General features: G+C 39.7%; 2 protein-coding genes across 2 annotated transcripts; one reads left to right on the plus strand and one right to left on the minus strand.

The window, feature by feature from the left end:
- Nucleotides 1–321: 321 nt before the first annotated feature.
- LOC133526475 (uncharacterized) lies at nucleotides 322–1254 on the minus strand. Its single transcript, XM_061863129.1, has 2 exons — nucleotides 842–1254; nucleotides 322–669 (listed from the first exon to the last, which is right to left on the minus strand). The coding sequence occupies exons 1-2, from the start codon at nucleotides 1115–1117 to the stop codon at nucleotides 385–387; spliced, it is 561 nt and encodes a 186-aa protein (XP_061719113.1). The 5' UTR covers nucleotides 1118–1254; the 3' UTR covers nucleotides 322–384.
- A 97-nt stretch (nucleotides 1255–1351) lies between these two features.
- On the plus strand, nucleotides 1352–22761 carry LOC133526470 (activating signal cointegrator 1 complex subunit 2). Its single transcript, XM_061863123.1, has 15 exons — nucleotides 1352–1554; nucleotides 1631–1708; nucleotides 2773–2924; nucleotides 3973–4153; nucleotides 4986–5095; nucleotides 5700–5787; nucleotides 6248–6394; nucleotides 7898–8001; nucleotides 8598–8777; nucleotides 10801–10941; nucleotides 12378–12703; nucleotides 13810–14047; nucleotides 15913–16060; nucleotides 16856–17022; nucleotides 19115–22761. Exons 1-15 carry the CDS (start codon nucleotides 1525–1527, stop codon nucleotides 19263–19265), a joined length of 2241 nt encoding a protein of 746 aa, XP_061719107.1. The 5' UTR covers nucleotides 1352–1524; the 3' UTR covers nucleotides 19266–22761.
- The last annotated feature ends 622 nt before the right edge of the window (nucleotides 22762–23383 follow it).

The raw sequence follows: 23383 nt of genomic DNA on the forward strand, positions 1-23383 counted from the left end.
TAAGATATAAAAACCAACAGAATAAATGTATTATTAGTTTAACTTGTAGTTCACAAAGAAATATTTAGACATCTTTATCCTGGGGTTTTTAATAATATCTCAAATAAGTTGAAAGGCTGCGCTTTTAATCTAGGCGGGGAATGATGATCCCTATGACTACGACAGTTCATTTTTGTATGGAGTTACTGTCAATCAAAAGTTTCTAGATTTGTAGCAGAAAACTACAATATCAGTGATACAGTCTGGCTCTGGCCTAGACGGCCCAGTGTGAGAGAAATTTTGCAGTAATGGGCCACATATACATAATAAATATGTCATATATAGTTTATTACAACTTTTTATAATAGAAACAGGTTGAGCATAGGTTCTAATAGCATATACATGTCATAAGCATTCAAAAGTAGCAACTAATTTGTGTAGTTCTCCATCATCCACCTTCCGGAAAGGTCTGAATTTAGGTTTTATTACAGGTATTTTAGGTGGAGTGTCTATGTCTGTCTCCTCTTCAAAGAAGTCTTCGATATTTGGCTCTGCATCCCGTTTAACAGAACTAGTACTGCTCGAGGGCCGCACCTCTCTTTTTGTCTTTTGGTCATCAATAGTGGCATTTAATTCTATTAGATCCCTGTACATTCTGTCATTTATATGGAAGTTCAGCTTTTTTGTCATCTGAAATAGAAATATCAAATCAGATTATTATTAATGTAATATGTTAATACCACAGAGAAATGAGTAATTATGATTCCTTGGTATCTCATAATAGATACCATTCAAACTGAAGATTTAACTGAATGTTAGAAGCATCAGCAGAATGAATTCATTAATTATTAGGTACACATACCTTGGTACATATTTCTGTTTTACTTTCACACAGATCTTTGGAAGATAAGGGTGGTGGAAGAGAATGTTTAACTCCAGATAAATAAGTAGCCAGTAATTCACTTGAACAAAGCGTTGGTTGATCTAATTCCCTTGTTTGTAATGTAGACGGTTCCTCTGTAGATGGAGTATTTTCGACGTTGTGTACCACTTTGATACGCGCAGTGGGCTTAACTTTATGTTCTACGTTCCTGACAAGTGTTTTCCTTACTTTTGGATCGACACCACACCTGTTCATTGTAAAATACAAAACAATTTAACAACTAAAGTTTTAAAATGATCATTTAGAACCGTAATTTGTAACAGTCTTGTTGTTTTGCTTTTGTTTGACATTTCGGAATGGCTGCGTTCGGTTACGGTTACACTTCGGTTCCAACAAGAACAAAAAATAAGGACCAGACTGACCAGAGACAATTACGTTCTGAAATTACCTGTCGGCAACATGAAGGAAACACAAGCGAAACATCAAGACTGTCAAAAGTGTCAAAATTGACACGAATTGGTATTGCAATATTTGCAATCGTGGTTTTGCACGAGAAAAACGAAATCTGTTAAATAATTTATTTAGGTCTATTAAGTTTTAAAATACAATTTTATATCGTAATTTAGTAGCTAGTTCATAGAATCATTTAAATACGTATACGTATGATGAGTAACAAAAATGCTGAATTTTCGGTAAGAATTTATTACTAACTGAACTTTTAATCGAAGTTAATTAAATTGGTATACTGTAATCCTTTATCGTTTTCAGAACCCGCAGAACTTGCCAGCCGAGAGGCTATTGCTGTCGGTGTCGGATTCGGGCGTTATGCGACAAATCAAAGCATTGGTGAGACATTGTTTTGATTTTTTGTACAAGATTGTGCAATATGAACGCGCTCAATTGGCATTTATAAACTGTGCCGAACTCGCTGTTGCTGTGCGGGGCGTTAATATAACAGAATGAGTTTAGTAGGTGCCTGTAGACTTACTAAATATTATAGAATCATTACTATAATTGAAATCAAACATTTAAATGTAACATCCGCATGTTCTCTTTAGTCTCCTTACAGTTTATTGTATGATTTGTATCTACAGTCGAACTACAACCTGTTATACTGTACCTTATTGCTACCACACTTTTACCAATGAAGATCTAGAGCTACATACATAATAAATTCATGTATGTATTAATTATTGTAGATCTCATGGGCTTAGCGAGAAATTATGAGAGTTGGATGAATGAATTTTTATTATATTTTATGTATCTTTAAAAAAATGAAAATTATTCTCTAGCTATAAATTTTAATTTGCACTTGAATATGCAAGAGCAATAGAATATTAGCATACTAGGCCTACTGATGTGCCGTTCGACACGAAATTTCTATATTGAGATATTTTAGAAATGGAGATATAAATTTTTTGTTTCCATAATGAAAGTTTACCATCATGAGGAAACCCTAATCCCAACAAGGCCTAGTTTTACCCTCTGGGTTGGAAGGTCAAATGGTAGTCACTTTCGTAAAATAAATAAATAAAATGTTTATTGAGTTAGCACAAACAAACGTGATTTTGACTGGGCTGGTGCCTCTTTTTAAGCGTACATGACACTTGTGTCAAGAGACACCGCTCTCCCGTAGGTGGTAACAGAATTTGGTGGTAACAGAACAGAAAAACTAGTGCCTATGCCAAATCTTGGGATTTGTTGTCAAGCAGGCCCCAGGCTCCCATGAGCCGTGGCAATATGCCGGGACAACGCTAGGAAGAAGGAAGAGAATTAAAGTTTCTTCAATGTCTTATGAAATATTGTTAAAATTTCTGAGAATTTTTCCAAGTTTTTTTAAACTTTCTGTAACTTGCATGCCTGTAATTAGGCCCTCTAAGTAATGAAGACTTACACCTTGTTTTTTCCAGGACCCATATTGGGTGGAATCAAGAGAGATGATAGTGTACGAGAGCCCTCCATCGGGCAGTGGGCTGGTTCTTGGTGCTGTAGATGCGTGGAAGGCTCGGATGGAGGGGTACTTGGAAGATCTGAAGTGGCTTCTTAGTTTAGAACATCACAGGTAATTTAGTTCTATATTTATATATTTTTCTATAATACTGTCTCATTGTTCAGAATAATTGTCACATCTATTAGCCAGTGGTACTTGTTCTGATAGTCATACTGTTAAATCTTAAGTCTCATGCTTTTAAGATTTTTCCTCAAGTAATTAGCCCACCCTCATAGTTTTGGTTTAGTTTGCAATTACCACGCTAGATGGCGTTATTCCGGGTAGCTAACATCCTGAATCGCGCTGTTAAAAAAATTCTTGCGATAATGACCTAGATTTTGTTTAGTTTACAAATCCCACACTAGATGGTACTGGTCCGTGTAGTTAAAAATCCTGAATCGCGCTATTAAGATTTTTCTTGCTATAATGACCCCAGCGACACAAAATGTCCTCATACAATAGTTAAAATGTAAAATAATCATATATAACATTCGGCTGCTGCGTCGCCAGTTTATTCTTTTGACCTTGGCTTGACAAGCTGCCGCGTGTCTAGATTAAGTACTTAACTTATTGATAATAGACATATTAGATATGAATGATATAATATAGGGAGCGTGCATGAACTGTAGGAGGCAGCACAGCAGCCGTCAGATTTTTGGCGCGAGGCGTAAATGTGATGTTTTTTGTTCCGATGTAGCCCACAAGATGGCAGAACCTACTATGCACAAGAAAACACGTGACGTGTACATGTGCATGTTTGTGGTTCCGATTTAGGCCACAAGATGGCAGACCCTCCAACGCGCACGGTCCCTATACATATAAATCTAGTGAGTAGCGGATTTATCAGTACTGCTACTTGACAATAGATGTCGCGATGAACTAATGTATAATGCTCAACTATTTTAATCTAATATTATAACCGAATTAACCCGAACTCTATATTCGAATCCTGCTTGTAATATTAGTTATAAATATTTGAGCAATTCACTTTTCGTCAGCCGCGACTAGACACGTGACTAGAGTGACCATTAGCAGTATTGATAAATCCGCTACTCGTCGCTAGATGTTGACTACGAAACAAATAAACTCTGTGCTTACTTATTTCTCTATGACGGTGCAGATTTTGGAGCACAGTGCTATACCACCCCCAGTGCATGGACTCGTTGGTGTCCTTCCTGCAAGAGGCGAGCCCGCCGTATATGCCGCCACACGAAAGCAGAGACGTACAGAAACTGTACAGCGAAATAAGGAGGCTGATCTTGGTTGTGTTTAGCAGGCTTATTACTAATAAAGAGAGTAAGGTATTGTATCAATAATTTGATTATAACTTTCCTCTGCCTGCACTTTCGTTCATGTGGATATCTTATAATTTAGGCAGGGGGGCGAAACTGCCTTTTGGGGATTCTCGGCTCCGTTCGTTTCAGCATTGTTCCGAGCAATTATTAGGCTCAGCACAACTTGACAAATCTTTGCGTGTACTAGGTCAGATAAGAGAATAACTTGATTTTTTACAACCCTTAATAGCCGAAAGGGATAGTACCATACGTAACAAAGGGACAGCATGATTCGTCCCTGAATCGCTGTCAAACTTCAGTTTTGTAGGAAGTTTCTTTTCTGTACGTTAGTACTATTACTTATTCTGTGACTTAGGGTTGAGAGTGTTTATTTATTTATGTGATGAGCACAGATATGTGTTCCTGAGTCATGCATGTTTTCTATGTATTTAATATTTGTATATTATATTTATCGTTGTCTGAGTACGCACAACACAAGCCTTCTTGGCTTACCGTGGGACTTAGTCAATTTGTGTAAGAATGTCCCTGTAATATTTATTTATATAATAATCAGCTTTTAGGCTTTAATACTAGCAGACAATGCCGGATTTAGAGGTCTGGAGGCCTCGGGCAATAAAGGAGTGGAGGCCCCCTGGCTCCAAATTTTTTCCAAATAAAATGGTAAATTTACCGAATCTCTATTGTGGGGGGCCCGTCTTTTGTGGAGGCCCGGGGCAGTAGCCCCGGTTGCCCTCCCCTAAATCCGGCCCTGCTAGCAGAAGTCTCTTTTTTACTGATATTAATTTAAAAAAAGTGGATACGTATAAATCGTGCATTTATAACTTGTGTTGTTTTTCAGTCCCAGTGGATAAGCAAAGAATACATGGCCGACCTCATATACGACAATTTCGTGTTCACGATACCTATACTATGGGACACGTGCCTGGTGTACGGCGTGGACAACACTAGGTAACTATTCTAACAATTAAAATTGTAATCAATATAAATTGACCATTGTAATGTAATAATATGGTTGACATTGTACAGTATGGTAAAGCATCATCATTGAATTGACGTGTAAATTTTAGGCAAAGTTTAGGCGTGGGCGATGTGAGTGACCTACGGCCTCGATCCTCAAATGCGTAAACTTGGACGCGACTTAAAAAAATATTCGTTATTTCTTGCGCCACTAGAGGGCCTCGCTAAATGTAACTTGCCCACACCAAATTTTGGTCTTACCTCGCCACTGGACCCGCCTAATGAGGATAAACGAATAAAGTTTAACGCAGATGGTGTTTCAATCGTAAAAAAAACACATATTATTAGATATAGTCTGTCAAACCAATTCCGCCAGTAGAAAAAAGCGGCAAATTCAAAAAAAATTTGGCGCGAAGGGTTGTCGTTTCGTAGAAATTTTTAAATTCGCGCCTTTTTCTACTGGCAAATTTGTTTGAACGGCTATATGTCAAATCCAAAAAAAAATTAACTACAAACTACAGGGGTTGGGTTCCGAGTTCCTGACTGTTGAAAATTGAAATCATTTATAATTATGGGTTCCTCATTATTTTTACAGGCACGTGTCTAGAGTGCTGGAGAGCGTGTTCACGCTGCAGCCGCGGTACGAGGCCGACGCGGCGGCCGCCGTGGCTTTCGTCAATGAGGTCAGCATCAAACTCTCTCATCTTAGTAACTAACTTCACAAAACAGTCAATAGCCGGATGCTCACCGGAGCCGAGAATACCCGAATTGAACAGTTTCGCCTTCTAGTAATAGTGTGCTAAGTGTGGGAGCTGTTATTGATGAACAGCTCAGCTGAGGGGTTGACTCTTCAAGAAAACTCCTGCTTCACGTTTACTTATTTTAATTTGAGTTTTACATGATTTAGGTATTTATGATAGGTATGTATGAGGCGGTAGTTGAGAGCCGTGTGTGGTTTGCGCGGTGAGTGGTCGCCGCGCTCGTGACGTCATACTCCGCAGTCCTCACCCCTCCGGAACTGGTTTGGCCGCTGATGCGTTAACACCCTGCCCCCCTTGAAAGCTGCTGCTTTCAAGATCGTTCTGTATTATAGACTTTTAATACGGCTTTCACGATCTAATTTCACGAAAATTTCTCCAACAGGCCTTTAAATACATAATCCTGCAAGTGAATAAAGACTACGACGCGGTAGAACCTCCGAACCTGCCCAAGACCTTCGAAGGCTTCGGCGAGATCAAGCGGCCGCCCAACACCAAGGAGCAGGGGCCGCTCACGTTTAGTATATTGAAGGTGAGATTGCACCGGTCGCGGATTCTAATCCCGGCTCGTACCAATGAGTTTTTCGGAACTTATGTACGAACATTTGTCGCTTTTCGGTGAAGGAAAACATCGTGAGGTAACCGGGCTAAACCCAATAAGGCCTCTAGTTTAACCCTATGGGTTTTTAAGAAATTATGTACGAAATATCATTTGATATTATCCAGTTGTTTTTCGGTGAAGGAAAACATCGTGAGGAAACCGGACTTATCGCAATAAGGTCTAGTTTACCCTCTGGGTCAAGGTCAGATGGCAGTCGCTTTCGTAAAAATAAGCGCCTACGCCAATTCTCGGGATTAGTTGCCAAGCGAACCCCAGGCTCCCATGAGCCGTGGCAAAATTCCGAGACAACGCGAGGAAGAAGTTGCACCGCGTACTCAAGACTAGTTCATACTAAAGAAAGTAGTAACTCCATACATCAGTTTTCTTATCAAAAACGCGAGTTATTTCTTACAATTAGTCGACTTCTAACGTCAAATAGTGGATTTATCAATACCGCTCTTGCCTCAGCAGATGTCATTCCTGATCTAGAGCAGAGCCCAACTGGGGAAGTACCTCCACCTTACAGAAAACCGCAGCCAAATAACACTAGACCCTACTCATAGTGTTGTGTTCCTGCCGGTGAGTAAGGTTGCCAGAGCTCAACGAGGGGGGTGGGGTTAGGGTCGGCAACGCGCATGTAACTGCTCTGGAGTTGCAGGTGTACATAGGCTACGGAGACTGCTTACCATCAGGCAGGCCGTATGCTTGTTTGCCACTGACGTAGTATAAAAAAATTTAAAAAACCGCTACTTGACACCAGATGTTACACGTGTCGCGAATGATGAAAAATTTATTGCCAAAACAATTTACACTACGTAATAACTTGCGTTTTGATTCATACAGTATTAATAGAGAGTATTACTGCAATGTTTTGCCGCCAGAGTGCAGCACTAGCAACTTCCTAAACATAGAGTAACTTAAACATTCTGTGTATATTCTGTGCCATAAATCGTTTTTTGACAAATTTTCGCAGATAATAAAATATGACATTGATACATTAAGGCGGTTTGTTTACAAAGGACCTACCGGGAAACGCGAAAATCGAAATTAAGTTATCTGACTCTTCATCGCTCGAATATGCAAGAGTGATAGAGAGGTTAGACAACGAAATTTAATTTATTTCGCGGTAGACTCTCAGATTGTGATGGATTGTACGCAGAGTTTCGCGTAATATTCCCTATTGCAAACAAATATATATTATAGAAGTATTAATGAAAATTGACCAAGCCCTGTACCTGAGGCCGGACTAGAGTTGCGCATGGCAACCGTCTTTTCTTTATGACATCTATTTCAGATTTATAAAGCAATGGTTCTAATTAAAATTTAAAAATTAATAAATATGTTTTTCCATAGTGTACTAATTGTGTATGTTTTTTCCATAGTGTACTATTTGTGTATGTTTTTTCCATAGTGTACTAATTGTGTATGTTTTAGGATTTAGTCATTCACTTGTTGGACATGGCGATGACGCTGAGGATATTTTTAGAAGCGTACCCTAAGGGTGTTCAGATATTTAGGAAGACTAATTTTGTAAATAGGTGAGTTGAATAAAAATATACCAATTTAAAGCATAGATATAGATTTTTTCTTTTATTATAAGTCAATGGAGAGAATAAGGAAATCCTATTTCAAAACGAACTAATATGGAGTATTATTACAATGTTCTGCCGCCAGAGTGCAGAACTAGCACAATCCGTAAACCATAGAGTAATTTATATATACTATGCCTTAAACCCTATGCCTTGGAGTGGGAGGGGGTTACCCAAGCTGCCCAGGACCGGAGTCAGTGGAAGAAAATGGTTCGAGCACTACACCCCAGCAGGGGGTAACAGGAGGGAAACAAGAAGAAGATGCCTTAAACAATTTTTTGATAAGTTTCCACAGATTATATTTACGAATAAATATGAGATTTATGCATCAAGGCGGTTTGTTTACTGTTTGTGCTAGTGGCGCCCCCTACGCAGAGTTTTACGTAATATACCCTATTCTACTTCAAAATAGTGAAGCGGTGATTAAAAAAAATAGCTATGCCATTTAGTTACCTTAAACGTACTTATCCATACCCCGAAGTTACCAGAATTCAATAAAAAAACGGTATATAAATATATCTACATCGAAATCGTATCTTTTTCAGTATAGTGCAACTCTACGAATACGGCATACCGAACTTATACGAGAAACTCAAAGAAGTGGGCGATGAAACCAGCGTCGCGTACACACAAGTTGAGGGGCACATCGACACGGCGCGCGCAGAGCTCATTGACATATTCAGAGAAATGCTGGCGGTGTATAAGAACGCAATATTGAATGGAGAGTGAGTAAATATCAAATAGTATTTTATACAATCGTGATATAATAGAGAGCTTTTCAGTCGTGTGCCGTGTGTACCGCGCCAAAGTTAGGTACGAGATTGAAAAGCTTGATTATGTCACTATTGTATACAATACTTTTTTTAACAAGTCAATAAAAATAATACTTTAAACTAATAAAATCATACAGGTAAACAAACCAAAAGTATACGGCTATTTAAGATACGCGAGCAGCCGCGATACCTTCATACTCGTGCGCGCCCCGGCCGCCGGGGCCCGGCGGGGTGGGCAACGACACCTTCTCGTTACTCATGAGGCCCTGGTACTTGCTCCATGCTAAATTCAATTTTTAGACAGTTTTTTCTCGATTTTGGCCACCGTAGCCTATGGAGACTAACGAGCAATGGTAAGCGGTTTTCGTAGTCTATGGAGGTCGCTATATTAAGGGTGTCACATGTGCGTTTAAGACTTATGAAGCAATTGTTTCTACTATACAACATAAAATAAATAATTAATTTGAGCTATCGTTTTGTTTCGTTCTCTTGACCACGGCGAGCTGTGATGTGTGAACGTTTCGAAATGAATATTATAATTGAGTTGGGAGCCCATACATCTAATTACAGCCATAGAGCCAATTACAGTTTGGTATACGAAATCTTAATTCAACAATTACATTCGACGAGTAGAAAAACACACTTATATTGAAAAGAAAATTTTGATAACGCGATTCAGCATCTTTAACACAAAACAGAGGCATACAGCGTGAAATTTAGTAACTAAGCTTAAATATAATGATGATGGATGTTATTCGATACCTCCCTGGAAAGGGAGGTATGAGAGGCCGCTTCAGCCTTTCAGCTGTGGCGGGTCGCTCCCCAATGATGTGGGGAGGTCAATCTTCGTCTTTTTCGTGTGCTGCTGGTCAGCTCTCGTTACCGATTGTTACCAAACCCCAGGACCCCTAAAAGCCAGGTGATACAGTTTAATCGAGGCCAGGCTTCGGGGCCGCGTTAATGGCGGCCAGTAACTTGGCTAGCGTGTGCTGCGTCTAACACAATATATACCCTGTCCGAGCCTGTGTTTCCGCATGAGTACAATCTCAATCTCTTCAAGGCTAGAGTAAATAGGTATCCCACCAAAAAAAATCATTTAGTGCTGCCAAGACTGACAGACGCATAGAGCTTTTACATTAAAAAGTTATGAGATCCCCTAGTACCATTCCAATCACACAAAATTGCACGATTCTAGGACTCCGGGAACCAATGTTTTCAGGTATGTTTAGGTACCCCCGTTTTAAGGAGTTGCAGGGTGAAAGTTACAGATTTCTGACGACATACATACCAAATTTCAGTCTTCTAAGAGTCGAAGTAGTCTGTCTTTTCTATAACGCAGATTTCATATGGCTCAGACAGTGATAATTAAGGTATCTATAAAATCTAAAGTATAATTGGTAGCCTATTAAAACTTGGTGTTTAAGATAAGTCTACTGGCTACATAGTACCCTTAAACTTAATCTAAACCGAAACTACAAGGGCTCGGAATTACGATGAAACGTGCCCTTTGTCACGTCGGGGGCACGGCCGTGCCCCCATATCTCATAGGATAGGTAGGAGCGTGCTCCAGTTGCTCCACCGTAGATCACATCATCTCTTACCATCAGGTGTAATCGTGGTCAAACGCCTGCCTATCTTCCATTATAGAAAAACGATTCCGCCGTCATTATCTCGAGAAAATTCTTAATAGCGTGATGCAGGATTTTTGCTATACAGTACAGCGCCATCTTGTGTTGGATTTGTTAACTAAACAAAATTCTTCCTGGGCCGGCGTCATTGTCCCTAGAATAGAAGTTTTAATTGCGTTGTAGGATTTTTGATTTACGAAACCGTGCCAAATTTTAGTTTAGTTGCTGAATCGCCGATTGGTTTAGTAACTTAACTAAAATTTGTACGAGGCTGGGGTCATTATCCTACTATTCCTACTTTACTCTTTGATTTTTGCTACACAGAATAACATATCTTCTTATTTCAGAGGCAGCGTGAGCGCCCACGTAGAAGATTACTTGGCTGTGATGATGGATGGTCTTTCAGAGCGGCTCCTCATCAGCGACTACCATGCTTGCTACCCTGTCCATGAGGATCTGGAGATGCTGAAGGTGGCTTATCCTGACATGTATCCTTTTTAACCGATATTACGAGGATGATCCTTTTATGTATAATTGCATATAATTGTTTTTATAAATGTTTATGCTTTTTCGAGATTTATAGGCCAACTGTTTTTTAAGAACAAGCTTTGTGTTAAATTGTTTTAAAGAACGACGGCGGTAAACAAGCATACGGCCCGCCGTTACAGTAGATAATTACTTAATTAGTTATGAACGCTTGCTTGGACAGTTGTAGATTTTTGAGAAAATTTCGGCTGGTAGTCCACAGCCGAAGAGGAGGAAATACCTCTGAAAAATGACAATGAAAAGTCGAAAAAAAAGCGGTCTGGCAATGCAGGTTACTTGGCTAATAAGTGTATAGCCAAGTAAAACCAAACAATACTCGTAGTTATTTGTGCAACAAGAGAGGAAAGTTGGTTTTTCTTGCGAGTGTTGATTTTGAGTCCTGAGTAAGCGAAAGATTCTAAGTTAGAATCTTTCGCTTACTCAGGACTCAAAAACACGAGATGTAAAATAACTTTGCTCTCGTGTGACACATACAACTATTCACCTCAGTTCTCACTGAACATATTAACGGTTAAAAAAATTCAACATCAAGTAAAGTTAACCACATTTATTTACATTCATGAATGAAAGGCATCATCATTATGACTAAAGCTTGTCTCACTCCCTGGAGTGAGGAAAGTCGCACTTTCGTCACTCCCCGGAGTGGCCAAAGTAGGCTTGTTCGAGCTGCTAATATATTTGCATTTGCATGGTGGCAAAGAGCCAACATACGCTGTATATGCCTAAGACAAAATCGACCAATCGAGATCTTTGGTATAGTTCGTATCATCCACGGTGACGCGCAGATTTGTCATAACTAACCTTTACAGTACATATGGGGCTACTTTATAGCACTAGTGCGAGAAGTAGCATATTATGTTACTGTGTCGAACATTTAAAGGGCCATATGTACTGTAAAACGTTGTACGATACATGTGCGAATAGGTAATTCGCAACTCGTGTCGATTTAAAACACTCCCTTCGGTCGTGTTTTAATTTATCGCCACTCGTTTCGAATTTCCTATTTTTCGCACTTGTATCGTAATGTACTATTAATGACATGACAATAGGGAGCGTGCATGAAATATAAGAGGCAGCACAAGAGCCGTCAGATTTTTGGCGCGAGGCGTGAATGTGATGTTTATGGTTCCGATGTAGCCCACAAGATGGCAGAACCTACTATGCACAAGAAAACACTTGACGTGTAAATGTACATGCTTATAGTTCCGATTCAGGCCACAAGATGGCAGACCCTCCAACGCGCACGGTCCCTATACGGCTTTTACTTTTAAAATACCGACGTTTATAATTTAATGTTTTTAAGAATTGTTTAACTTAAACACTAACCCCCCGTTGCACAATGTACTATTGTGTCACAACATTTCCTATACATACCCAGCGACCCAGTGAAAACGGACTTCATACTCCAAGCAATCTACTCCAACCTCGACGAACCGATCCCCTCACCCCTCACCAACGGCTACTCCGCCCCCTCGCCCCTCACCAACGGCCACTCCGCCCCCTCCCCGGACGCGGCCCCCCCGCCGCCCGCAGACAACGAGATCCCCGTCGACATCAGGCAGGAGTCTCTGATCAGTGAAGTGAGAGATATTCTACCGCATCTGGGCGATGGGTTTATATTGAAATGTTTGGAGCATTATGGTTTCAATTCGGAGAGGGTAATAAATAGTATATTGGAGGATACTTTGGACGCTTCGTTAAGAGGTAAGTTTATTAAGATTTTATTTCCTTGCTTCTAAGTATGTAACATAGAGAAAAATAAGTAAAGAAAGGGTGGTAACTGCATACATCAGTTTTCGTACCGAAACTCGAGTTATTTCGTAGTCGACACCTAACGTCAAGAAGCGGAATTTATCAGTACTGCTAGTAGACAATAGATGTCGCGACGAACGAAGAGTCTAATGCTCAACAATTTTCAGCTAATATCATAACCGGATTAACCGGTAATCTATTTTCAACTCCTTCTGCTTGTAATAGTAGTTGTAAATTGTTTTGGCAATACATTTTTCGTCAGTCGCGACACTTGTGACATCTGGTGCAAATAAAAATGAATAAAATAGAAATACATATACATACATACACATACATAAATAAATACATGTGCCAGCCATAGAGAAATAATAACCAGACAAAAGTATCAAGGAATAGATAAAAAAAATAGAGAAGAAGAGAGCCATAGGAATTAAATGATAAAATCATTAATTTGTGTCTAATAAAATTGACAATTCAAGTAAGTAAGTTTTCAACGCCAACGAACGATGGATATATCCGAACCGCAGGTCCAACGCCAAGGACGGATTAATCCGTCGCAGACCACAGAGCAACATAGACCTATGTGCATATGCATAAAGTTCAATTTCAGTTTTGTCACTTCCGTGACGTGGCGAGGCATTTGTTTTTCACGCGTCGAAAAGGTTAAAGAAAAGTGCCAATTTGCGATAAAACTTTGTATCAAATAAATAAATAAAATAAATATTATAGGACATTATTACACAAATTGACTAAGTCCCACAGTAAGCTCAATAAGGCTTGTGTTGAGGGTACTTAGACAACGATATATATAATATATAAATATTTATAAATACTTAAATACACTAAAAACACCCATGACTCAGGAACAAATATCATCACACGAATAAATGCCCTTACCAGGATTTGAACCCGGGACCATCGGCTTCGTAGGCAGGGTCACTGCCCACTAGGCCAGACCGGTATATAATTCTATTCGGTAATATGATTCTATTGTCAAAAACGTTATTCAATATCTTCGGTGGTAAGTAATTTTATTACAAATGTAAATTTTTGTCCAGGCCTAGACCAATCCCTTCCAATCATACCAAAAGACCCGGTCGACGAGAAGTTCCTAGAGACCGGTGTGCAGCGACTGAACGTGTTCGATGGAGACCAGTTCGACATCATGACGAGAGACGACGTGGACCTGACCAAAATACACGTGGGGAAGAGGAAGGATAAACATAGGAATATTAAGGAGTTGCTGGACGATAAGAGCGATGTTAGGCAGCGGGTGGATATTTACAGCAAATATAAGTGAGTATTTAGATGCAGCATGGTTCCATTTTTAGGGTCCGTACCCAAAGGGTCAAACGGGACCCTATTACTGAGACTCCGCTGTCCGTCCGTCTGTCCGTCCGTCCGTCCGTCCGTCTGTCACCAGGCTGTATCTCATGAACTGTGATAGTTAGCCAGTTGAAATTTCTACAGATTATGTATTTCTGTTGCCGCTATAACAACAATTACTAAAAACAGAATAAAATAAATATTTCATTCCAATCTCGAGGTTCTCATCCAATCACCGAAGTTAAGCAACGTCGGGCGGAATCAGTACTTGGATGGGTGACCGTTTTTATAGATAATGGTACGGAACCCTTCCTGTGCGAGTCCGACTCGCACTTGGCCGATTTTTATCATTTGTCACGATGCCCGTCACTTTCGCGCTTACATACTTGTTAGAACGTGACAGGCATGGTGACAAATGATAAAGAGCCGACCATCTTGGCCCTACTAAACAGTTAAGTTTATCTCACATGCCTATAGGACCTTGCGCGTTGGAGGGTCTGCGACTTTCTGACTTACTTGACACTGACACTTTACTCCAATTGACATTCTTGTGGGCTTGGCTCAAGAGCGCCGTGACAGTCTACCCGACAAGTAAGGGACGAGTAATCTATATGGCGCGCGATATACGGTCGCGGCGCTTTCCTGCTACGCCTACTGCACTGTCTTATTAAGCTTTTATTTACTTTCACCTGATGACCGTTGTCTGTTTGTAATCAAATCTTGCAAGTTAAATTTGATCCACTTCCCGGTTTCCGATTGAGCTGAAAATTTGCATACATATGTAAGTCGGGTGACAATGCAATATTATGGTACCATCGAGCTGATCTGATGATGGAGACAGGAGGTAGCCATAGGAACTCTGTGATAAAACAACGCAACCTAATTGTGTTTGGGGTTTTTAGAATTTGCTCGATGAGTATTGGTTGCCTGTGTAAAGAAAAGTACAGTCAGCGATAAAAGCTTGTACCAAAAATGAAATTTTATCAAGTTAAAATCGATATAAAAAGATCTTTGAACAGTTTTTGGCCTTCGATTTACAAAGTGTTGACCAAAATCTTGGCGATAACGACGTGCGTACAGTCACGTCTAAAAATATCGATACGGACAAACTGCCAAAAATATCTATAAACAAATAAAAAAAAATAGCCTTTTATTTCTTGCGAAATTTTAACATTTTAACAATGTTCTTTAGAGTTAAGAGTTAAAATAATTTTAGAACCAACATCAAAAAACTATAAGCAAACTTAATTACAAATGGCAGTTCTAAAATTATTTTAAAATGAATTTTAATATGTAGCAAGAACCCCGTCTTCACAGGTGAAGGCCTCCTCCAGAGTTTTCCACTCATCTCTATCTTGAGCTATTCGCATCCAGTTTTGACCAGCGATATTTTTTATTTCGTCTTCCCATCTAGTAACAGGTTTTCCTATACCCCGTTTTCCTAGTGGCCCTTTCCATGACGTAACATTTGTGGTCCAACGCTGGTCCGTTATTCGTGATACATGTCCCGCCCACTTCCACTTGAGTTGTTTGGCGTGTCTAAGCGCGTCTTTTGCCTTTGTTAAGTTTCTTATCTTAGTATGCCTTATTTTATGGATTTTTTTGATGCCGACCAAAAATATGTATACAGGACCCTAATATTTGGGAAATAAGGTCGTGTTTACATATTTTTGGGCACTTTGCCCGTATCGATATTTTTAGACGTGACTGTACAACTTGTCCGTGTCTCTATCGTTAGCTGCTTAGCGTCAACCCAGATGAATTATATATTTTTCTTAGGATTTTAACCCTATCTGCTGTTTTGGCTTTTTTTAAACATCCTTTACGTGTTACAGTTTGGTGTGCGACGAGCAAGCGATGTACAGCGACGAATACGACGATACATACGATTCTGACGGAGTCACTCCCGCCCCAGCGGACCCCACCGACGAGCGACGTCCGTTTGTTACACCGAGAGCATTGCAGACACGACACGAACTAGAGGTAACCTTATTACAACGGCATAGAGTCCATATTAGAACGAATACATACGATTCTGACGGAGTCACTCCAGCCCCGACAGACCCTACCGTCGAAAGTCCGTTTGTTACACCAAGAGCATTGCAGATACATGGAAATGGAGGTAACATTATTTCATCAAAATAGAGTCTAATTTCGGACCGATACGATTCAAATAGCATTAAATTTATTTTGGACCAATACAATGCCATGGTAGAGAAGGGTACGTGTCTTATGAGGGTGTTTAATAGACCGCGAGCCAGGAACAGATTTCCATGACCAATCGCCTCCTCGCCAATAGTGGTGGCTATGTATGATGAGCCCTCGTGGACGTTAGCTGCCACTCCGTTGGTGGGTTGAGGAATCACAGCCATCGAAACGCGAAAAAAAAAAATTAGTCATCGCCTCCCGTTTGATACTTTGTCGTATCGCGGTGGTAAGAACGTCAGCTGGTCGCATGAACATGTAAAAAATAAGCGCTTTACTTTTTTATGATAGTAAAACAAAGTCATGAAACTTTGCATGTAGCATTCCATCAGGCGTTTCAAATAAACGGATTATGTAATTTACACATTACGCATACTTTGGGGACATAAAGTAGTAAGGCGCGTATTTATTACATGTTCATGTGAATAGCTGACGGCTTTTCCACCAAAGTATCATCTGAAAATGTATCAGTTGGGAGGCGATGACTGACTATATATGCTCCTGGCCCGCGGTCTACAACCTAGTCTATTTTGTTTCATATATTAATAATATAAATAAATCTCTAATCTACAGAGTTCATCCGAAGACGAGCCAGAACCGACGCCAGCGCCATCTACCTACAACGCGCGGAACCGAATGGACTTCTGTCAGAACCCTGAGGAGATCCGAGCGAGGCGGGAGGCCAACTACCAGGCCAGGCGAGGCCGCGGCGGCCATCGGCCTCCCCCGCCGGCCAACAAGTTAGTAACCGTCTGTTGTGGTTCTTATGTTCTGTTTGCAAAAGATGAATCTTTTACTAATAAAAGCAGGTGCCGTTCTATTATGATCCCTAGCTGGACTTGCATTCAGATCTAGCGAATACGCTGTAAGTACAGCCCTACAGTGTGAGGGAGTCGGCGGAACCAGGGACTGCATAACCGAAAAATAAAGATTACGGTGTGACCTCCTTGGTGAAGGCGTTTAGTCGGAACGCTCACCACAACCTAACCTTTTAACCCTTTACCAGGCTAAGGGAGATATATTTCCCACATACGGTACTTCAAACTTGTGTTCTATTTTCGATGAGTAAGATTGACTTTCGATTTTCATTTTTGAACTGTCAGCCTGATAAAGGGTTAAACGTTATATGTCATAAACACAAACATCACTCAAACGTCAAGCTTCCGTGCGCATTAGAGCTAAAGTAAACCTTAACCGAAAGTGTGAAGTACGGAAGGTGGAGATAAGGAATGGAATCTCCATATATCAAAAAATGTCATCAAAAAACCTTAAATAGGTGGCGCTAGAAGTAATCTAGGTAGATTACTTGAAAAAAAAATCAAATCATAGACAGCGCACTTCACTCCGTCAGTAACGCCTAGGTTCTTAGCTACTCTAGCGCTACTCTGGAGAGATTTGGAACATTTATAGCTGACCACTGGACACTTTTGCATAAGTTCTGCCTATGGAGATTGCGTTCCTTAACTCTACCTTCCATAGTGTGAAGGTTACTTTGACAGCGTCCGCCATGACACCTATAGTTGTCCTTGGCGCTGTGGAACGACTAGTAACCACGCCTCTTGGGGTTCTTGGCGTTCAAAGGGTTAGTAAAACGACGGCTTATCATGGATACGTGTCCTCTGTTCTTCACTACGGGCTAATTCTGTGGGGTAGGTCTGTCAATGTAGAGAGAGTTTTTAAAATACAGAAAAAATGTGTAAGGGCTATTTGTCATGCTAGTCCTGATGATCCTTGTGTTCCCTTATTTGAAAAGCTGCATATTCTTCCCTTACCCTGCTTATACATAAGAGAAATATCTTTATTTGTTAATAACCACCGTGCACTTTTTTCTAAACGTAGTGATGTTATGCATAGGCAGAAAAGGCAGAAATTTGTAAATCTACTTTTTAAACCACGTGGACGTAAAATGATTTATGAAAAAAATGTATATAACATGTGTATATTAATTTATAATAGACTACTTGATGACTTAAAGATACTCAGAGGCAACATATTCAAGCGCAAGTTGACTAGCTGGCTTTTGGACAGATGCTTTTATAGTATTAAGGATTATTTGAAAACTGACTTTGCAATTATTTTTCATTGACATTTTCATATTTTTTACTAATTATTATATTATTCTTTATTCATGTTTGTATTGATTTATGATTTGATGTTAGAATGTGCTCCTCTATAATCTATAATCTTTGCATGTCTGCACGCAGACTGAATACATTGGAACTTTGTTTTTTTTTGTACCAATATAATCTGCATGTATATACGTGTATTCTGCGCAAATAAATTCTTTGAATCTTTGAAACGTCGTTATCCCACTTTTTGTTTTTCTCCATTGTTTATGTTTTTTAGTTTGAATCTTATATTTTTTACACAGCCAACGAATGCCAGCGAAACCCATTTATTTCGTTGGCCTGGTGTGTACGCACCTGAACGAGAACCAACGAACTTTTGACAGCCAACACTGAAAAACATTCGTTGGCGTTCGTTGAGCTTGGTGTGTACATAACATAATAGCCGGTTACTATTTCTTAGGGTTCCGGACCCAAAGGGTTAAACGGGACCCTATTACTAAGACTCCGCTGTCACCACGCTGTGTCTCATGATAGGTAGATAGTTGAATTTTTCACATATGATGTATTTTTTTGCCGCTATAACAACGAACACTAAAAAACAGAATAACATAAATATTGAAGGGGGCTCCCATACAACAGACGTGATTTTTATGCTCGTTTTCATAGATAATCGTACGGAACCCTTCGTGTGCGAGTCCAACTCGCACTTGGCCGGTTTTTTTTAATTAGACTGACGACCCAAGTACAACATGAACCTTTTCAGGGACGTGGTGGGCAAGCCTCGCGGGCAAGGGCAAGACAAAGAAGTCCTCGCCAACCGCGACCGCAAGGAGAAGCACAAGGGCTCCCGCGGCAACCACTCCCGGCGGCAGGGCGCGCAGTGGAAGCGCAGCCAGGGCATGATGCCCTCGTAGCGGGGCTCCGGCTTCTGTCCTCACAGGGTACTCGACAATGTCATCTTCGATAAATGTTTCGTTTAGAAATACATTTTGAAACTAAAGTTTTTGATACACCGTATGTTGAGATAGGTTTTAAACAAAATGGGGTCTAAATAGGCTTTTATAAACGTTCCACAAGGCCCCACTTCTATTTTCCGCAAAGAACACCCTGCCGAACACTGGTGGTCTACCGCAAAAATCAAAAATCACTCAAATATGCAAAAGTGATAGTAAATAATGAAATTTCGACCCGGGCGAAATTTCGGGCGGTAGACCCTCACGGGACGGTACAATCCGTACACAAAAGTGTTTGACGCATGCCTCTGTTTGGTACTCGGCGGATAATGTTAAATGCTGAGCTAAGTCTGTCTTTAACAAAAATGTTTTTAGACAAACATTCACCAAGAAAAATCCTAAAGAACCCAAATCCAATGAGACCTACCTTATATTAAATTACGTGAGTGGAACAAATTAAAGAAAAAAAAAAAACATTATACAATATCCCGTCCACTTCCACTACAAGGTTTTAAATGCAGGATTAGATTCTACTCGCTAAACTTTATTATGGGACCAACCCCGGAATGACGAAAAAATAATGGCTCAGATCAGGGGCCCATTTCTCGAACGGTATTATGGAGTGTGGAATTAAGAGGAGTGACATCTCTTATGGTAGAACTGTTGCAAAAGTGTCCAGCTGTCAGCTATAAATAATAGTTCCAAATCTCTCCAGAGTAGCGCTAGAGTAGCTAAGACCCTAGGCGCTATTGACGGAGTGAAGTGCGCTGTCTATGATTTGATTTTTTTGTTCAAGTATTCTAAGTATTGTAGCGCCACCTATTTAAGGTTTTTTGATGACACTTTTTGGTACATGGAGATTTATTTCCTTACCTCCACCTTCCGTAAACGGTATTATTAGACTAATAATATAATTCCACAAACTGTCAAGTCGTATGGGTTACCATGGCAACACACTCATAATATTAGACTAATACCTTTCGAGACATGGGCCCCAGATGTCGACATTTTTTTATGGGAGAGCCAACATTTTTTTGCGATTTCGGGATTGGTATCTTAATAAAAGCTGCGTTTTGCGAATAAAATCAAACCCTGCATTTAAAGCCCCATGCCCAAGCCACGACACACTGTATAACATGATAATTAGGCCTAAGATAAACTTGTAAGTTTTACTTACAAAACTATTGTTAAGGATAAACATAGTTTATTATTCAAGTAGGCATATTACTTTGCGCTTATGATCGTGAAATAACGATAGACCGGCTCTAACCCTACACCTCTGACCCGAGAAGATTTAAATCCCCCCTCAATTGGAGGAGGGCATCCCAATATAGACCGGCAAGAAACTCGGCGGGACACATCTTTTCAAAATTACATACAGTAGCTACTTTTCTTTATAGAAATTTGATTAAAAAATATAATAAATATAATGTCATATCAAATCATACAATGAGATATAGACACGCGGTAGTGTGTCCAGCCGAGTTCAAAGAACAAGGGACTGGCGACGCTGGTTGCTACGTCACCAGTTCCTTTTTCTTTGAAAAGTTTTTACCTACATGCTTTTTTTATATTGGCTTATGTTGTTTTTCACAAATTTGTTTTGTTGGTAAAATATAGCCAAGTCACATCTTCAACTTGAATTACATCCCAAGTAAAATACATACATATAACTTTGCACTCATGATCCCAATTATTTTGTCGGCGAAGTCAATAACAACGCATATACTCGTACTTCTTATTGAACTTGGCTCTCTATTGGCTTGGATAATGATATTCATCTCTCATTCTGTAGTATAGCTGTGTCCCTGTTTATGTAAGTAAAACTTAATCTTAGGCCTTAAATAAGTACATAGTGATGAACGTGATATTTTGCGAGAATGACATGTGCTGTGGGAATATTTAATTTATTGTACAGTCACGTCTAAAAATATCGATACGGACAGAGGGCCAAAAATATGTATACATTACCTTAATATATGGGCAATAAGGTCGTGTATACATATTTTTGGCGTGACTGTACCTAAATAGCGAAAACTGTACTTAGTTTTATAACGCACATAATGTACAGCAGCCATCACATATGTCGGAGCGGCCAAGGCGCTCACAAATATCTGCACACGCCTCTATTGGCAAGGCGTGAAAGTGCTTGTTCAGATATTTTTGAGCATCTCGGCCGCTCCGATTTATCTGATGGCGACTGTACAGTGGAACTAGATGATCGTGTATCTAAGGCGTTCACACACTGACATCTCCATCTCCCGCGGTGAGCGAAACGACAGAGTTAATAATATTAATGTACAGTAAGCTGCAGATCTAAGTGACCCCCCCCCCTGCAAACAAATTTCTATGCAGGAGGGGGGGGGGGGGGGGTCACTTAACTCTACAGCTTACTGTGCCTATAGTTAGCAATAGAAGTAACTAAGCAAGCGACTTTTACAAGTTCGTTGTTAAGAGAATAAAGGCGTGTGCAGATAATATTGGACACCCTTACACTTACTTCTGATGCTGTGTACAGTTACATCAGCTAGCTATAGTATTTTTTGGATACGGTGACAGCTGTCATCTCAATACAATATTTGCGTCTTAAGAGCAATTCCTAGCTGAGCAACTTGTCAAATCTCGAATATTTGAAGCTATGTGTCTGTCGCGCTGCGGATTCCCACGCAAAAAACTCAAGAACCGAGGTTTGGCTCTCGACTGTTTCCTCCTCAATGCAACCAATCATTTTGAAACTTTTGCAAGAGGAAGAATAATCTATGCCGCTATGTTTTGATTTTTTAGGGTTCCGTAGCCAAATGTCAAAAAACGGAACCCTTATAGATTCGTCATGTCCGTCTGTCTGTCCGATTCTGTCACAGCCACTTTTTTGATATTTGTAAACTGCACCTTTTTTTGTAGCCAATTCAATTGAGCCGTTTTTGCGACTTTCAAGGGGCTGTAAGTTTCTTAAAAGTAAAATAATCCAAAAAAGCAAAACATAGCGACACAAATATTGATAATATTGAACTTATTTGAAAAAATCATTGCTCTAGGTTAAAAATCCAGGGAGGAAACAGTCGAGAGCGTTTGTACGGAAAAAATCGCAACTAGGAATTCCTCTTAAGGTTATAGATTATATAGATGACCGTGGATGTATTAAGAATCGGTATATGTGGGTATTGCTATATTTCAATAAATCAGTCTTTGTCTCGAACTTGTGTTTGACTTACGTGTCTCAATGTAAATATAACATGTCGTAGCCGGTAGGATAACTGTCACCGTACCAAAGCTATGTAAAAAAATATTATAATAAAACGCGCGGAACGATATTTTGCTCGCCGTGGCAAAAATGACAGACTAAAATAACCAATACCACTATGTATACGTTATACATTTTACCGTATTATCGTCAATAATTATACTGTTATGTATTACTGTAACTGTCAATACAAGTGAAATAAAACTATTTATTACACGTTGTTTTTTATTTACTTTTCTATCAAGTTTCTAATTTAAATTCATTATTACACAGTTACACTGTTTTGAAATAGATATGACCAGGGTGCGTAGCCATGTATGCCAATCGTTAACGCTCCGTAGTGTAGTCACCTCTCTATCATTCCTCCATATTAGTGCTACAGTGACAGTTGCGTTTCGTTCGCTACGGAGCGTTAACGATTGACACGTTGGCTACGCACCCTGTTTATTAATAAAATAATTTGTCGTCTGTTTACATACTGCCTGTGACTGTGACGTCATCTCTGTATAAATTTACGGTTTCGAGTCACGAAATGACGTCATACTCACAATAAATCCTCAAGACATGTTACAATAGCTACATAGAGTCAAACTTTTTAAACGTCAAACTTCTATGAAATTATGACGTTTACTTAACACTTGCACAGGCTGGGCTATCAAAATCGCTGCCAACTTAGCTTGGTCTGACTCTAAAACAATTTTAAAATTGTTAACTTTTCAAGGAAAACTAATTTAGGCATTGTAGTTAAAGTACCTGCATTAAGAAATAATTACGGAGTGTATTTTATGACTAGATTCAAAGAAAAGCAAATTCTACTTAATACCAAGACCTATACAAA

This window comes from Cydia pomonella, chromosome 16 (assembly GCF_033807575.1).
Source record: "Cydia pomonella isolate Wapato2018A chromosome 16, ilCydPomo1, whole genome shotgun sequence".
NCBI lineage: Eukaryota > Metazoa > Arthropoda > Insecta > Lepidoptera > Tortricidae > Cydia > Cydia pomonella.